This window comes from Anser brachyrhynchus (assembly GCF_964034855.1).
Source record: "Anser brachyrhynchus genome assembly, chromosome: 3".
NCBI classification, from domain to species: Eukaryota; Metazoa; Chordata; class Aves; order Anseriformes; family Anatidae; genus Anser; species Anser brachyrhynchus.
The window spans coordinates 70,569,852-70,586,619 of NC_137696.1; the positions used below are offsets into that span (position 1 = coordinate 70,569,852).

General features: G+C 36.9%; 1 protein-coding gene across 3 annotated transcripts in view; it reads left to right on the forward strand.

Annotated features, from left to right (window-relative positions):
- The first annotated feature begins 4,741 nt into the window (after positions 1-4,741).
- Positions 4,742-16,768, forward strand: part of TRDN (triadin) — a 243,231-nt gene continuing 231,204 nt past the window's right edge. For 2 of the 3 annotated variants that reach the window (XM_080588347.1, XM_080588348.1), the window contains exon 1: positions 10,860-12,395. In XM_080588347.1, the coding sequence (XP_080444473.1) occupies positions 12,374-12,395 (22 nt within the window). In that variant the 5' untranslated portion in view covers positions 10,860-12,373. Of the gene's footprint in view, positions 5,319-10,859; positions 12,396-16,768 lie in introns of those variants that run through there. The other variant, XM_080588349.1, reaches the window with a different exon arrangement.

A 16,768-nucleotide genomic window follows, 5' to 3' on the forward strand; every position in this document is an offset into this window, starting at 1 on the left:
ATGCTCTCTTATTCTCTGTAACATGACTATGGACAGTATAAAGAACAAGCAATATATGTATTTAATTTTGCCCTACTGGTTTTGAATGTAAAAATAGCAGCTTGATTTGAAAGGAAAACCTTTAGAAACTCTTTCAAGACTAAAGTGTTCATACAAATCACTGTGTTAATTATATATCCCAAAAAATTATGCAAATAACCCTTTTAGTGGTGAATTAATCAATTTTAATCACTTGAAAAATAGCTTTTAAGTGGTTTTATTTTTTATAAAAATATGTCAAAGTATTTAAAATTCTCATGGTGAGCTTATATTTAATAATCCTGTTTTACTTCCTTTTAATAGTGACAGATGAATACTCCCTATGTTATTCTGGTGTTGAGCAACAGACACAGTGGGTGATTGCAGGTGTAAACTTCTTACACTAGGTTCCAGATTCTTGCAAAGGTTTATAAAATAATAGTTTAGATTTCACATCTTAGTGTTTCATTTTAGATGCCTTTGGCAAAACAACCTAACTAAATGAGATGCATTCAAATGAGGTACTTGACCTCTTCTTTAGAAATGTGGACATAAATTGATGTCTAATCTGAAAGCACGACAGAAAACAAATCTCAAATCAGGTCACGGGAATGCAGCTGGGTAAGAACTTTTCATTTGTAAATTTTTTGATATACCCAGATCTGTTTACTGCTTGTCCCAAAGGTGTATATATGTCAAATCGCTCCTCTGGTGATGGGTAGCTCAATTCTAGGTAGTGAGATGACCAGCTCTTGATTCTCATGGTGCCTGCCCCCAGCTCAGCTGTAGCAGTACATCTGCTCTTTCAAGCACACCTAGCCACAGATGTAGGAACCACATGCTGCTACTGTTCAAGCTGTGGCTATGTATACTTCCATGTCTGAACTCCTGACTGAACTCTTGGCTCCCAAAATTTCCCAATATTTTGATTTTTATGACAGACATAGCTAGAATCCTACATAGCTAGCCAGTCATCACAAGACAGTGTCTCTCAGAATGCATACTGAAAGTGCCAGCAGAAATGTTTATGAGTCCTCTCAACTCATAATTTAACAGCATGCACTATCAAAAGCTCCAACTAGATGTTTAGGCAGAGCTGAAGCAAAGTAACACTTCCCTTGTGGATGTACAGTAACCAAATGCTTATGCAGTGGCTACATGAAACACATGGCATCCAGCCAAGCCCTAAATTAAAAATAAAAATTAAAAAAAAAAAATGTTTAGTACAGAATTATTGTGCAAAATTAATCTTAAAAAATCTCTGGAAATATAAGGGGGGTAGGGTGGGGTATTTTGCACACTAATGTTCACTTTCTTCATATCAGTAACAATGTTTAGGTACAGTGCTGACACTGTCAGGCTACTAGCTAACATTCTATTGATGAACTATAGGACTTTGTACAGTATGTTTGTAAAGGTCCGGAGAAGTGTAAAAGAAACTATTCACAAAATTTACAAAATTAAACTGAAATCTGAGAACCAATGTCCTGACACAGTTATGGAAATAAAATTCAATTTTGCGGAATGAATATTAGCAGTATGAATAATAGCAGTAAACAAAAAAGGACAGGAAGGTTTACAAATAAATGTGATAGAAATATTATATGTCCTTTTACATTAAGAATACTAAATAAAAAAGGACTAGACCTTTAAAACGTATGACTACTATTTATTCATTCATTCATGTATTCCTTCCATAACCTAACTCATTTTTTTGCTATTTTGTGTGTTTACTGAAAGACATTTAGTGAACTGACTGAAAAAAAAAAATAATTACTAAAAAAAAAAAATTGTCAGTATAATCATATAGTTATGCTTTCAATTAAATTCTCATGTTTACAATTATTGATTGCATATGCAATGCAAGTATAAATGCAATGCAAGTACATGATCTGCATTTTGTTTTTCAATTTCTAGCTGTTCTCACTTGCTTTAACTGAGATCTTTGACAACCAGAAAATTAGGCTCTAACTGATTGGGTTGGATGAGCAAGAGCAAGAGGTTCTTTAGTGCAGGACCTCTCCAGTAATGCATGAGCAACAGGTGATACAAAGCTTCTTCAATCCATGCTGTAGCAGGAAATGAACTGCTTTCTTCAAAATATTATTTTTACATCATGCATGACTTTTGTCTGATTAATCACTCAGACAGCTATACTTTTAATGGAGTGCATGGTTTACTGTGCTGATACTGTTTCATTGGGAAGCAGCAGAACAGGAAAACAAGTTCCTTCATGAACTCCTTCTTCAAACAGAACTGGATAATTACCAGAAATAATTTTCATAGCCAAATATTCTTCATGTGACATCACACACATATCATGGGAGACAGGTACAGTGTGCCGTAAATGAAGGAACTAAAATTTGTCTTTCACTGTTTATAATGCCCTTTATTTTTTCTCCAGTGATGATTCACTGCTAGTGTACAAGTGAAGACCGTATTTTAGGTGTACCTGGTCACATTACCACTGCCACAGCAGTGACACAGCATAAGCTGTGGGAACTTTCTTCTAGGTAGCAGATTGTATGCAGTTTAGTTCCCTGAGCATTAGATATTGCTTTTCTTAAGGACTCCAATTAAAATTTCGTAGGATCAATTTCTGCCTTCTTGAAAGAAGACTTACATCATGCCAGACTGGCTAACTTATCCACACCACGGTCTTTGGTGGTTAAAATAATTTATCAGAAATCTTTCTGAAATATTTTTGATCTTTTTATATGAGATTCTATTCAGGAAGGAGCCCACATGCCTTTGTCTGATTCATCCCTGATCAAAAGGAACATTGTGAAGTAATTTGTAAATTGGGTTTTACACCTGAAGGTGGAGATCTGGTAATCTGGAGGAATCCTTTGCACTCAAGACTCAGAAATCCCAATAAATGCTGGTGCTGAAATCCTAACTGTCCAGCAATGACTGACACAGATGTTATTTTTGCAGATAACAGTCTTATGGTACATGAAACATTAGTCATATCTTTTAAATAATTCAAGAGTATATTAATATCCCTCAACTGCCTTGTACTTAAGAGTGACAGGTTGTGAAGTTGACCTCTGGGGGGAGAAAAAAAAAAAAAAAAAAAAAAGGAAAAGGAAAAGGAAAAAAACAGGGGAAAAAAAAAAAACAGAAAAGAAAAAAAAGAGAGAAAAAAAACCACAGATTATTCAAAACATGAGTTTACTTCAGGACCACCAGCTTTAAGTGACCAATCCTCAACTCCTTTTGATTCAAATGAAAGGGTTGATACAACTTGCATGGCCAGACAAGCCAAAAGATCTTTTGTTCTCCTCCTAATGTGTGTTGATGTAAGTCTCTTATGAAGAAAAGAACATGAGCAAGTTTGTTTCCTGGGCGACTCATGTTAGTATGGAGTAGAAGAGCTGGGAAGGTTCCTCCGAGTGATTTAAAAAGACTGTGAGGATTTAGTCTGCCAGTAGCCTTTCCTGGTAACAGGCAGGGAACTTCTGTAACAAATGAGAGTTTCTTTTTAACTAAGTGCACTGGTTTCGTCTGATATATATACATATATCTGGAGGAAAAAAAATACATTTATATATATATAAAAAGTAATATATAAGTATATATATATATATATTTCCTAGTAGCTGTATGGTTCTGCATTTTGGATTTAGGATGAGAACAGTGCTGATACCAGAGGGATGTTTCAGTCGCTGCTGAGCAGCGCTTGCAGAGCCAAGGCCTTTCCTGCTCCTGTTGATGCCCAGCCAGCAAGGAGGCTGGGGGTGCCCCAGGAGCTGAGACAGGACATGGCCAGGACAGCTGGGCCAGGCTGCCCAAAGGGATGTCCCACACCACATGACGTTGTGCTGAACAGTTAATATGGCTGGCCAGGGTGGAGGGGACATTGCTTGGGGTCTGGCTAGGCGTTGGTCAGCAGGTGTTGAGCAATTGCATTTTGAATCCCTTGCTTTGTATATTTCTTTATTGTTAATAATTATAATAGGAATTGTTAATAATTTTAATTAACAATAATAATCCCTTCCTTTTCTGTCCTATTAAAATATTTTTATTTCAATCCATGAGCAACCCCCAAATCCTTTCTTTTTTTTTCTCATATCTCTCCCCCCATCCCACTTGGGTGGGGTTTGTAAAGAGCTGTGTGGTGTTTAGTTGCTTGCCAGGTGAAACCACAACACTAAGAAAACAAATGTACTGTTGGGGGAGTGGGGTCGGAAGGACCCATTTGGCAAATGCTGTTAAGAGAGTAAAATCATGCCCTTTTCAGAGCAGGTCTGTAAGTCAGGCAGCCAAGGAGGGGGAATGGGACTGCATCCCTGCTTGTATCATGCACCTCCCACTGCCTGATGTTTTCTGCCTCTCTGCATTACTTCCCCCAGGACTGCACAGCACACAAATTTCAAATGGGCAGCTCTTTGCATTATGGCAGACATAAATGGGATTGTGAACCTCAGCTTGAGTTTGGTGATGTGTGAGAAGTGCACGTGCTGGTTAGTTGTTCTTCTGGTCCTGCTTTTGTGCTTTTGATGTTGTGTTGCTGTTGTTGCTACTGCAGCTGAAGCAGAGGGTTGCTTTCCTCACCCGTCATGCTGTGTTTCTTGGGTGTAGAAGAGAAAATATTTTTTGTTGTTGCTCTTCAATGTAGTAAATAAGAGTACTGCTACATCTGCCTTCTGCAGAAAGTAAGTAAAACCCTAGTTACCTTCACTCTCTGAAACAAACAAAAAAATGCCTCCCCTCTGCATTGTCTGTTACCTAAGTAACAAGAAACACAGCCTCTCCTTGTTCATCATCAGGCAGCATTGTGAGATGGAGTGGAATTCAAATATTCAGGCTATGGTTGTTTCACAAAACCTTTCATCAGGCACAGAGGAGAGCACATGTCCTGGTAACCGAGGAAGTCGAAAGAACAGCAAATGGTCAGAGGGAAAAATCTTTAGGACACCAGGGATGCAGAATGGGATTTTATGGCCAAATGCTTACTTCAAATGATGTCTATGAATTTAAAGTGCACAAGTATGTATATAATTATTTCCAAGAGCCATAAAACGATCTGAAGCGCAAACCTATATACTGGAGGCCAAATTCCCTTTATGGAGAAACTATCCCTGTCTGGGCTGTTTTAGGGTGGCACTTCACCCTGCAGGGACCAGCTGCCAGCAGCTCCTTGGCAGCTGCAGCCTGTGCCAGCTGTACCAGGGCAGCCCACAATTTCCTCAGGCCCTGGGAATGCGGTCGGGAGCTTCCAAAAGTCCCCAGTGTCCTTGCCTTGCTGTCTGAGCCCTGGGGACGCAGCTGAGGACCTTCTGCTCTGTGTCTCTGGGGTAATACTTTTATTTTCATTTAAACTGTGAATTTGGAAAGAGAAATGGTTTGATTGTCCCTTTAGGATCATTGCATTCCTCTGTTTTCAGTATGTCCTTTTCTACTATTTCAGGGAGGCAGGGGGAGGAGCAAGGGAGATGCAGCAATTCTTTTTGGTATCTGCTTTACAAACAAGTATTCTTTACAAATCGCATTAGAAAGTTGACTTTGGACATATGTTGGAGCTTGGACAGGAATCTCTTGTGATTGACAATGACAAATGGTGACATACCATTCAAGAAAAATTAGTATGTATCTGCTATGATGAGGGGTAAAAACATTATTGCTTAAGTTTATTTCTCCTTTTAAAAGACCTTTATTTTTAGACATTTTTTTTTCAATGCAGTTGCAGCTGACAGCACTGACAAGGTTGAATTTACTAATTCATATCTTCTACTCATATTCTGTAAAGAGGCTAAATTGCCTAATGGAAAAGCTCCCTGTTTTGATTTTCTTTTTAAATAATAATAATAAAATGGGTTCTTCATCTGCAATTCTGACTTTGATCTGACCGATACTGTAGCTTGAATGAGGGAGAAAGAAAGAAGAAACACAAAATAAATTATAGCTACTGTTGAAACGAAGATATTTTTCCTTTAAAATACATCATTGTCATAAATCTGGTTGATGTCAGGCAATTTCTTTCCTATGGCTGATAATTGCCAAAAATTTTGCTTTATATTTTGTTCTCCTTTCTTCTTTATCCATCTCTCTGCATACTTGTGACAAATAACAGATGTCAGTATTCCTTGAGTATTTTGCATCACAGGTTTCTGTACTGCTGGGTGGGGGGACTGACTTTGAGGCACACAAAGACTTAAACCCAGCAGCAGCCTTTCATATTTCAGGAGTCAAATAATTATTTTCAGTTGGACGTAATTGTCAATCCACTGCCAGTAGTGTATATCTATCCTGTCTGTGGGAAATGCACAGCTCAACCAGGTTCTGCTATCCCAAGGAAAACAATGACTTTGGAATAGCAGAAAAAAATCCTGTAAATAAAAGCACAGGAGATACATACTGTCAGCAGGACCACTCTTAGACATACAATCTGTCTCAGACATAGGGGAGACATCCTGGAGAAGAAGTCCTTCTTTGCAGGAGGGTACTAAGACACATAAACTATTGTCTGGGCCCATTACCACACTGCTGTTGTATTTCAGTGTTTAACGTGGAAGTTTGTTCTTATTCATTTCAGTCGGATCCTCAGTGTATCCTCTCAGAAGAGATAGGAACGAACTAAAATCCAGATGGTCCTGAGATTTTGACTGGAGTTATTTATGAGGGGAATCCTTTGCTAATGTGGCTGAGGGAAATCCACTCAAGCCTATTTGTCTAAGATACATAAGCGGTACATAACATAACAACATAACATAACCACATAACATAACACAGCAAACATAACACAAGCAGAAGAGTAAGTCACTACATGAAAATAAGATGATATTGCCCATTGGTTGTGGAGGTCAGACTGAGCAAATAGTTTTGAGCAACCCTGATAAGGCTCATACTAACGAAGATATTTGGAGCGCTAGTTTTACCTCATATCTTTTCCAAAATACTTTTCATGACAACATATATTTGCCTTTGTCTTGTCAGATAGGCGCAGTCAAGCTTTTGTCCAAAACCACTATTTTTTTTTTTTTTCTGTTATTGGCAGTATGCTCAATTGTGAGCATATCTGGAAACAAACAGATAAAACACTGTAGATTTCTATACATTTTTTAAATTTTATTTGTTTGTTTGTTAAGTAAGGTCTGAGACAAACTTGAAAGGTGTCAGTGGAAATTTGGAGCTGGGTCTGAAATCTGAAGCTCAGAAAAAAAAAAATCACTTTTTTTGCTACTTATTTTTGAGTCATGCTTTTAGCATTGGAACTTGCTTTTAAACAAAAATTTGAAAAAGCAGTTATTTAAAAATTAAAGTTCCCTATTTGCAAGCAAAAAATAATAAAATAAAATAAAATAAAATAAAATAAAATAAAATAAAATAAAATAAAATAAAATAAAATAAAATAAAATAAAATAAAATAAAATAAAATCAGTAGGCATGTAGTCATCTTTCTCTAAAAGAGTATTTTTGACCAGACAGTACACCAAGCTCATTAGAATATTAGAACAGTTCTCACTCAACAGTTCTGACTGAAGTAATTCGTTTTATGACAGAGCCAACCCACATCTCTGCTAACCCGTTGGCTGCTATTGTGTTCTTAACACCATTAACCTTGGATGTAGATTTCCTGAAGAAAAATACCTTTAAAGTGACTTTTTGTTTTAGCATCTTGAAAAGGGTCAATTCCAGATATGCCTTCTTAAATATCATGAAGTTTTTTTCTAAGAAAATTTCCAAGATGTAAAAGTAAAGCCACAACTATTATAATAACATCATACTCATTAAAAATAGAAAGATTAAAGTAGAGTAAAGGAAAAGACAAAGTGCTAATATTCATCCAAATGCATCTACATTGACATGCTGAATAGATGCCCTCCCTGAACTTAGCTTGTAGTAACACTTGGTACAGTCAGAGCAAAGAAAACTGAAAACGCACTCCTAAACAAGGATAGCTGCTTTAGCCTAATTTCCCTCCACCGTCTCTCTTCTTAGATCAATATCTTGTAATATTCTTGTTTCCTGGGATTCAAGCAGTTTTATAATTGGTGAGCCTTTTTGGATATTAGAAATGGTTCATCATTCAATCACACACCCAGGCTAAAGTTTTTTGTAGGCACCAGTGATTTTGTAGTATAATGTCTAACTGGGAGTATTTTCTATGTTGAAGTAGAATATTCCGCATCGTAGATGTTTCAGTCTGTACCTGCTGACTTTCTACCATGTAGCTTTCGAGAAGTTTCTTTCTGTGAAACCTAACCTATGAAATGTTCCTTAATGAGCTTGGAGTGCCAAGGTGATGTGACTCCAGGGTGCTTGTCAGCTGTCCCTCACCAAAGAATGATTTGAATCCAGACCAGTCTGCCTACAGAGACAGGGCTTCTTAACTGTGTTCTGCATTTGTCTGTCAGTAGTTCAAATTAAATGTAGGACAGATCTACCATGGAGTTCAAGTAATTGTCTCCTACACATTAAAGAAATAATTGTTTAAAGGTACTATGTACACAACTTTCTCATTGAAAAATGATGCAAACTGATTTATCAGAATGTTTAAATTTTATGATTTATGAGAATATTTAAACATGTGGCCAAATTTAATCTATATCAGATATCATACTTTTTTTTTTTTTTAGGACTGAACTCTGAGAATTCCTCAGTAGTGTGTTAGAAGACAAACTCAAATATTGTTCTGCATTTTCTTGTTGAGGCTAACTCAGTTTCTCAAATGCTTCCCTGAATCAGTATGAAAGTCTCCTCTCATCACTCCTTCATTCAATGTGATATATTGTCTTCCTTTATTCCCTTTTTAATAATATCAGTGTGGCAACCCAGGAATCATCTACTACTTTCATTATATGAACAACACAACTTTTTCCAACCTAGGCTATTCTGTATTTTTGTGATTCTGTAATTCATCTAAAAGAAGGATTTTGTAGTAGAATCTGTGAAGTAGTAAACCTCAGACTATTCCTAAAATAAAAAATTCAAATAATTTATTTTCTTTGATTTTTTAGTTAGGACTCTCACTGAAATACATGTTATCTGAGATCAAGGCACATAGCAGACATCTGTAGCAACATACTTCTCTTACTTCTCCCCTGTTCATAAGTGTTATTTTTTCTCTGCCCAGGCAGCTATAAACAGAAGCTTCCTTTTATTTTTCTCTAACACAGACCTGGGTTTTGCACTAATCTTGTGTGAGGATTAACCCGCTGTTATAACATCCCTCCATCACCACTGATCCTAAGACCTGACGCTGGGACAGTTCTTTTACCATGTAGTCTCTGTGAGAGAGTACCTATGGATGGATAACTTGAGCCAAGAGCATTTTCTTCTTGTGCCTGAGACACGAAAGGAAGAAAATGAGGAGAAATTTTGTGGTTCCAGGTTTAGATAATGCCTTTAAGAAACAAATTAGTTTTACATTTTCCATTTTTGTTTAAAAATGGTTTAAAATATGAACAAGGAGGGAGAAAGGACATTTTAAAAAAGGAGATGTCATATCGAGTTAAGCAGGTTTAGATCAGGTTCAATATATAAGCTACATCAGGGAATTAATCTTTTCTTTGTGGGATGAAGAGCTATACAGACTTTTCGCTGGGCTTCTGCACAATGTGGATGTCAAATTAGCATAGAAGAAACTCCTAAACTTGAGCTAAACTTCAAATCTTAACAAAATTTTTAACAAATCCTACGCTTAATTTTGAGGATTTCTCTTGTTCAGCTTCCTAAAGAGGAAATATATTAATATTTCCCATAATTTTTTATTTCTCCATAATTTTCAGATGGTGATGTTCATGGTTCACGAACACACACAAAACCAGAACTTTATTTACATTCGTTCTGTGTTTTTTTCTTTTTTTCTTTTCTTTTTTTTTTTTGTCTGTTTGTTTGTTTTTCAGGCAGTGTTATATTTATTGGAGATTATTTATGCAGTCATTATCTCCAATAAATATGACACCCAGCTCCCTTGACTTTGATCCCCTTAGAGGCAGCAATTGTATAACTTCCAATGCTGTTGCCTAGAACTATACTTTTGTGCGTATGACAGCTTTAGCCTGCTTCCAGAGTGAATGTTTTGCATCCAAGCAGTTCTCCTTCTTGCCACTGGGCTGATGTTGTGTAAAATTGATTTCCAGCTGGATTCTCTCACTTCCTCTGCTCTTATATTTTGGTTTCAGAATATCAGCTCATGATTGAGGGGTGAGCAAAAAATAGCAGCAAAGGAAGTAAGGCATGGAGGCGAGAGGGCAGGTGGTAGGAGCTGAAATGGAATCAGTGAGGGACAGATAACATATACAGTTGTACAATGTGTACAACACCTGGATATAGTCCACATTCTCAGGATCTTGTTACATAAAACAAAGACAAAATTCAGTATGAACATTTTCCCCAGTTCTCTCTTCTTGCATACCCTAACTGAGCCTTTATTATTTTATTTCATTTGAAAGGTAATACAAGTGGAAGCAATCCTGAATTCACATTAGCTTCTCAATCATAATCAATTGAATAATCAATTAGCTCTGTGCTTGGTGTATTCAGCTGAGGAAATATTCTTCACATCTCAGGCAAGTAGTGTAGCTGTCAAAATATAAGTGACCCAAAATATTTAATTGTTCATGTAAAATGGAACTGTTCCAGCAGAAGAAAGAGAAGTAATTAAGAAGGACAAGGTCTTTGCTCCTATACAATGCATCCTAGCACGCTTTACTAACCACTGAACTATTGTGGGTTGCTGTTCTGGTGATGTGAATGTGATTCCACAGAACATTTAGGTGTTCATAAAAAAAGCACTTTTTGAAGGAATATGTTATTGTCTAGAATCTTTTCATCAGCCTTAGTGAGGAGGATTTTCTGAAGGACCGTCTGCGTGGTAAGGGAGGACCAGGAGGATGATCAGAAAAGCACTGAATACCGGGCACCAAGTAATCAAAGCTTCATGTAAAAAAATGTGGTCAGGAGAGCTGAAGAAGAAAGAGCATGGAGCAGTGACTCTAAACTTTGCCTAGCAAATGACTAAAATTTTTCAGACATTTGACAACTTTGAAGCATTTCAGAGCAAAAGAAAGAGAAAAATCCCAATGATGACTGTAAACCTCTGTTCAGTGAGCCTTCACTTCTGCATCTTGTGCACTGGATAAACAGATTCCTTTCCTTATATTTTGCCACAGAGCCAGGTGCTTATATCTCCTTGTGGGAAGATGAGAAGTGCAAATGCCAGCCTGTGTAGCAAAGAAGAGCTGACTATAGGTTCCCTAGTAAGAACTGTTTAAGATGGTTTCTGATTTCATGTGATGATGACATTTATGTAGAGGCATACTGGCTTGAGGTCATTTTTCTGCTAATTTCACTTTCAAGCTCTTGCCCACATACATAATTTCACAGCTGTGAAATTGTAAGCAATGCAATGAATATATTGCTCTTTTTTTAAACTATTCTTATTTAAATTAATTAAAAATTAAAATTATTTCAATAATATTTTAAAAAATATTTAATTATTTTAAATAATATTTTCCATTAATCAGACCTCTGAAAAATCTATCCTGTTTAATACTTTTGCATATTACCTTAATGAATTTGCAGCATATAAACTATTTATACTCTCAATGTTGTTCTGTGATACTTAGATGAACTTCACAGGTATGCACATAACAATGACAGCAAATCAAGAGAGGTACAAAAAATGAAAATCAGAAAGGTTACCAATTTCATAAGTTTAAAGTCATGTCTTTATTGGCTCTGTGACTGTGACTAAGAATCAAAGTGGAGAAAATCACCTAAATTTACCCTCCCCCTTAGGCAGCGGTAAGCTTCATAGGACCTTCCCCAAACCAAATAAGGCCAAGAAGAATGTGCTAAGCACTGAGTGAGCTAAGAATAAAGTTGAGCTAGGGTGGATAAGGTTTCTTTGAACTCTATATTTCATGTTTCCTGACATACCCCCCAAAGAACTGTAATTATGTTAGCAAGGCTGCAGGAGCTTTAAACAGCTCTTTCCCAGTTCTTTTGCTTTTTGCTGCCCTTCTATGCTTTCCTGTCCTCTTTAGAGATGTTTTTTTTATTTTTTATTTGTCATGTGCATGGTTCTTAGGATATTAGAGAAAACATGCTGAAGACTCACTGTGAGGCATGGCTATTTTTATTAGAAGCTGATACTTTAGACTGAGCTTTAAGTATTGCCTCTGGAAGGCCTGAGGTTGCTTGGGGAGGGCAGGAGTCTCCAGAGGAAAGAGAAAGTTCATAGGGGCACAAAAGAAGAAGGAACAAAATTAGAAAAAGCAGAGGACCTCCCTCCTGCTCATTCTGCAGCTCCTGTAAAAGCCAGCAACCAAGAAGTATTATCTAATCTGCCAGAGTACATATTGACCTTTTTAACAGAGTAACTCTTACCATCATCATCATCATCATGGCCGAGATTGCAGCAGAAGGTACAGTAGCTGTTTTTGAATATAATTAACCAAAAATGATACGTACTTTGACAGTTCAATTGAGCTGGTGTGTCAATATGATTTATTGTTATTAGAATACAACACTTTCACTTTGGGATCATTTAATCTGTTTATTGGGTTGTTTTATTTTCTTTCCTGTCTTTTTTTTTTTCCTTTTTCTTTTTTTCCCTTTTTCACTCCTGTACTAAAAGTTTTTACCAGTTACAGAAGCAAAATCTCTGTGCACCTCTAAAAATAGCATTAGTCTCATACGCAGAGCAGCTCCATTGGAGTTGTACAAGAAGGGGGAAAGCCTGGATGCCAGGTGCTTCCACCCTACCCTTATTCAGGTAAACTTCTAAAAGAGTTAGTGAAAGTTGTGTTGAAATAAGTATGCTTGAGCTAGGCATGAAAGAATGAAAGTCAATTGTATTAACCAGTAAATGCGTATCCTAAAATATGAATATTTCATGTACTTTAATATTTCCTGACCATTCATATTTAAATAACATTTTAGATTCATAACAATATTTTATCAACCACAATGAGACAGGGTCTATATTTAAAATGTAACCTTCTTTAATACTGATTTTTTTTAGTTGAATTTCATTCTTTTTTTTTTCTTTTTCCCCAGTGTAGATTACTCTACTGTTTATCCAAATTTAATAATAACATTACAAAAAACAAGCAAACAAAATCTGAAGGATTTTAAAACAGTCTTCTGAGAGTTATTTTTATTCTACTTGTCAAGGTTATGTGCATTTTGGTGTATGAATGTTGTACTTTTCATCTTCCATTTTTCATTATTAATATTTGTAAGAGGATCTGCATTAAGCAATATTAGAGAGTGAACCAAATTGTCTTCTAAATGATTCATGTTTAGACTATGTCAAACTGCACAATCCTTGCCTGATATCTGGTTAACCACAGCAAGGAGACAATGCGGGGATGTTTTTATGGTCACCAATTGGATGGATCTATAAACTGTTTCTGGCTGCAAACACTGCCAAAACAGGTGGCTCAGCATGACAGCCCTAATCTGAATGCTAGCACTAGTTTATTTGGATAACCTTAAAAATATATGTTGGAAACATTGGATATTTTGTAGGTGTTAACAGGATATCTGTGAAATAATATTTGTTTTCTAAAATGTGTTCATTAACAACATCAGTGTTAGAGGAGTGGTATGGAAATACTTATGAGGTTCTCCAGGTGAAACAAATCAAAAAATATCAATATTCTTTGTTTGAAATTAATAGGAAACATAAAAGACTTTTCAGCCTGTAAGTGACTTTTCAATCTTTTAGTTAATCAAAGAAAGAAGATAAAAGACCCCTAAAATAAAGATAAAATATAGGGTCTGAAAATGTTTTTGCAGTGCTTACAGGTGTTTCTTAGCTATTGCAGTGTGTGTCCGTTTTGTTTTTGTCTGTGTAAAGAAGTAGACTTCAGGTGACAAGGGGCATCAGTCAGTTCCACAGTACCTGACCTTCAGCAGGACAGGTAAATTAACCAAAGAACAGTTTTTGTTCTTTTTTATATTTGGAACAGACTTATTTTGACTGGATGATTTTTAAACTTGATCCATGAGATGGAAATTTTACTCATGGCAGAAAACTAAGAATTCAGCCTGGGGCTAATGTTTCACTGCAGTTTATTTTCCTCTGGGGCTACTGCTGGCAGTCACAAGGCAGTCTGAAAGTTCAGATCTAAACTTCAGCAACTTATAGTTTGGACAAAAAAAATAATAATAAAAAAAAATGCATCTTGCTTCATATGATGCCTTATTTATTTATTTATCTATTTATTTAGTTATTTATTTTCATGCTACATTCCAGTCTATAAGACTTAGATCTTAATGACTTTACTAGGTTTAAACTGCTCGTTCCATGTGGTCTGTATTCTTATTTCTGTTTTATGTTGTCAGCCACATCTCAGCTAGAGTGGCAGGCTCTTTGCCCCCCAGGGTACCACACCAAGATGCTGACATGAGAACAGCATGACATGGCAGCGACATGGCTCAGCCCTGTGGCCAACATGGTTGCTGGTTTAGGGGGATGGTCCAGCCATGGTAGAACGATACTATTGCTACACATCTCAGGGATCTTTTTCTGACAGCCCACAACAATACTGTGGCAGGCAGATGCATGGATCTGATGGGGTGCTCTTTCAGGTCAACATCACTATAATGACAATAACACGAAAGAGTTTAAAAATGTAGCCACCAAGCAATGACTATTTGAATTGCAAGTTGCATGTGCTGCCTATTCATTGCCACAAATACAAATTGCACAAAGATCAGATATACTGTTGAAGTACACTGGCAAAAGGAGATCTGTGAGGACAGCAGTTTATAAATGTCCTGAGAAAGCTCGCAGGACCTAGGTCTCCTGCTGGTAAATATTTAAGAGAAGATTCCAAAGGATTATCTTCAGCATCCTCATATTACATGTAACTGCAACCACAGAATTGCACTATTAAAATGTGGAAGTCCTTAAAACAGTATACAGAAGGAAGCTCAGTAGTGTTAGTAAGTACTTTGTCTTTGCAACACTCTCAGGAAATTTATTTATTATTATTATTTTGGCTGCTACTGAGAATTCCGTAAATGTCAGGAACTTTGCCATGACCACTTAAGAGCTTGCCTAGAAAGCCACATGTATCTTAACTGTGCTACTCAGCTGTGTTTATGAACATGAGGATCGGACTGGACTCAGTGGCACATGCAGTTGGACCTGCCACCACTGAAATATGAATACAAAAACCTGGCATCTCTGAGAAATGGCTTCTACCAATGTACAGCTTAATCTGTATGTGCACAATAGCTGCAGCAGCTGCCTTATAGTTAGTCCTTTCTAGCCCAATCTACAGCAGGTCACAGAACAAGGCTGATGGCTGTCCCCTGGCATTTTATCCTCCCACGCACGGAAGAATGAGCAGAGACTTAGAAGCATGCAGCACCGCTGCCTGATGCAATGTACCGGAGACTGTGCACTGATCTAATCCAGGGAGGTGAGGAGAGCATAAAGACAAGGTTTCTCTGCCAGCTGTTTGTCTGCCACAACTTATTTCCCCAGTGGAGCAACAGAGAAGTACGCATTGAACAGAAATGTGACAATGAGTCACAGTTTGGTCCTTATTTTGTTGCTGAGAGCTATGCAACTATGCATTTCCTCTTTCTTGGAGCAGGCTGTGAGGAGACAGGCAAGCCCTGAGGCTACATGCAGCTCATCAGTGACAAACTCCAAATTAGCTTCTGGAATTCAGTTCTTTTCTCCAGCTGTTTGATAGCTATGGAAAGATTTAAGATTTAAAATGTTTCAAAAGGCAGATTTAATATGATCTGTATGCTTGACGATTAATATACATGAAACCTGATAATGTATGAGAAATAACACACAAGAGCCAGAGGGTAAAATCATAAAGACTTCATGAGTGCAATGGCCAGAAGCTAACAGCAGTCTTCAGTAGGCAAAAAGTTTAGCAAAGTCACAGTACCAGCAAGAGGGAGATAGGTGCTTCTCACGGTAATTCAAGAATTACTGCTGACTACAAAAGGAGCCTACATGAATAAATTAGGCTAGATTATTCATTTTAATGGCTAAAGTCATGTGAGGTTTTTCCTAGTCTTTGGTTAGACTGTTAGTTAAACATTGTGTTAGGAGATTTCTATAGAATTTATTTGCAACAAGAGAATTTGCAATATGAAAAGGTATCTTTTTCTGGCTTCAAGTGTTGACAAGGAAGCAGATAGCACACCTTTTGCTGGCGGTGAAGGAAAAATGGACGATTTTGACAATGATTTTTTTGAAGGAGTCAGTCTGCTCTCTCTCAAAAGTACCAGGTAAACACAACTGCCTAGTTATCTGGAAACAAAAAGTCATAAAACCCGGGAAAGCCTGTTAAAAAAGTAAACCTTCTGTGGTAACAGAAGTTATAAATTCTCATTGAAGTTCTACAAAACTTAGATTTCTCCCTGCCTATGTAATGGACACCTGAGCTGGTTGGTTTGGCTGGCAGCCAGGGTACCCTCTTGTAGTCTGCTGAGTCAAACACAAATGTGACCAAATTTACTAACCTAAATCTTGGGTTTAATAATTTGTGCGTATTGTTACTCACAGCTGGCACAGTATCTATGTGTGCTTACTTGGTACAGAGAAACTCTAATTTATCTTTATCTTAGGTACCTTACGCTGATTCCAAAATGAAACTTATGCAACCAGTCAGATTCTCAAAAGTGCCAATCATTAGCTAATCCTAGAAAAAAAAAAAAAAATAGTCTTTAAATGTGTTGAGTACTTTTGCCCATTGCCTACGATGTAAACACCGAGTAAGATTCATGCTGCTTTTTCTGCCAAAATTAAGCCTTCAAA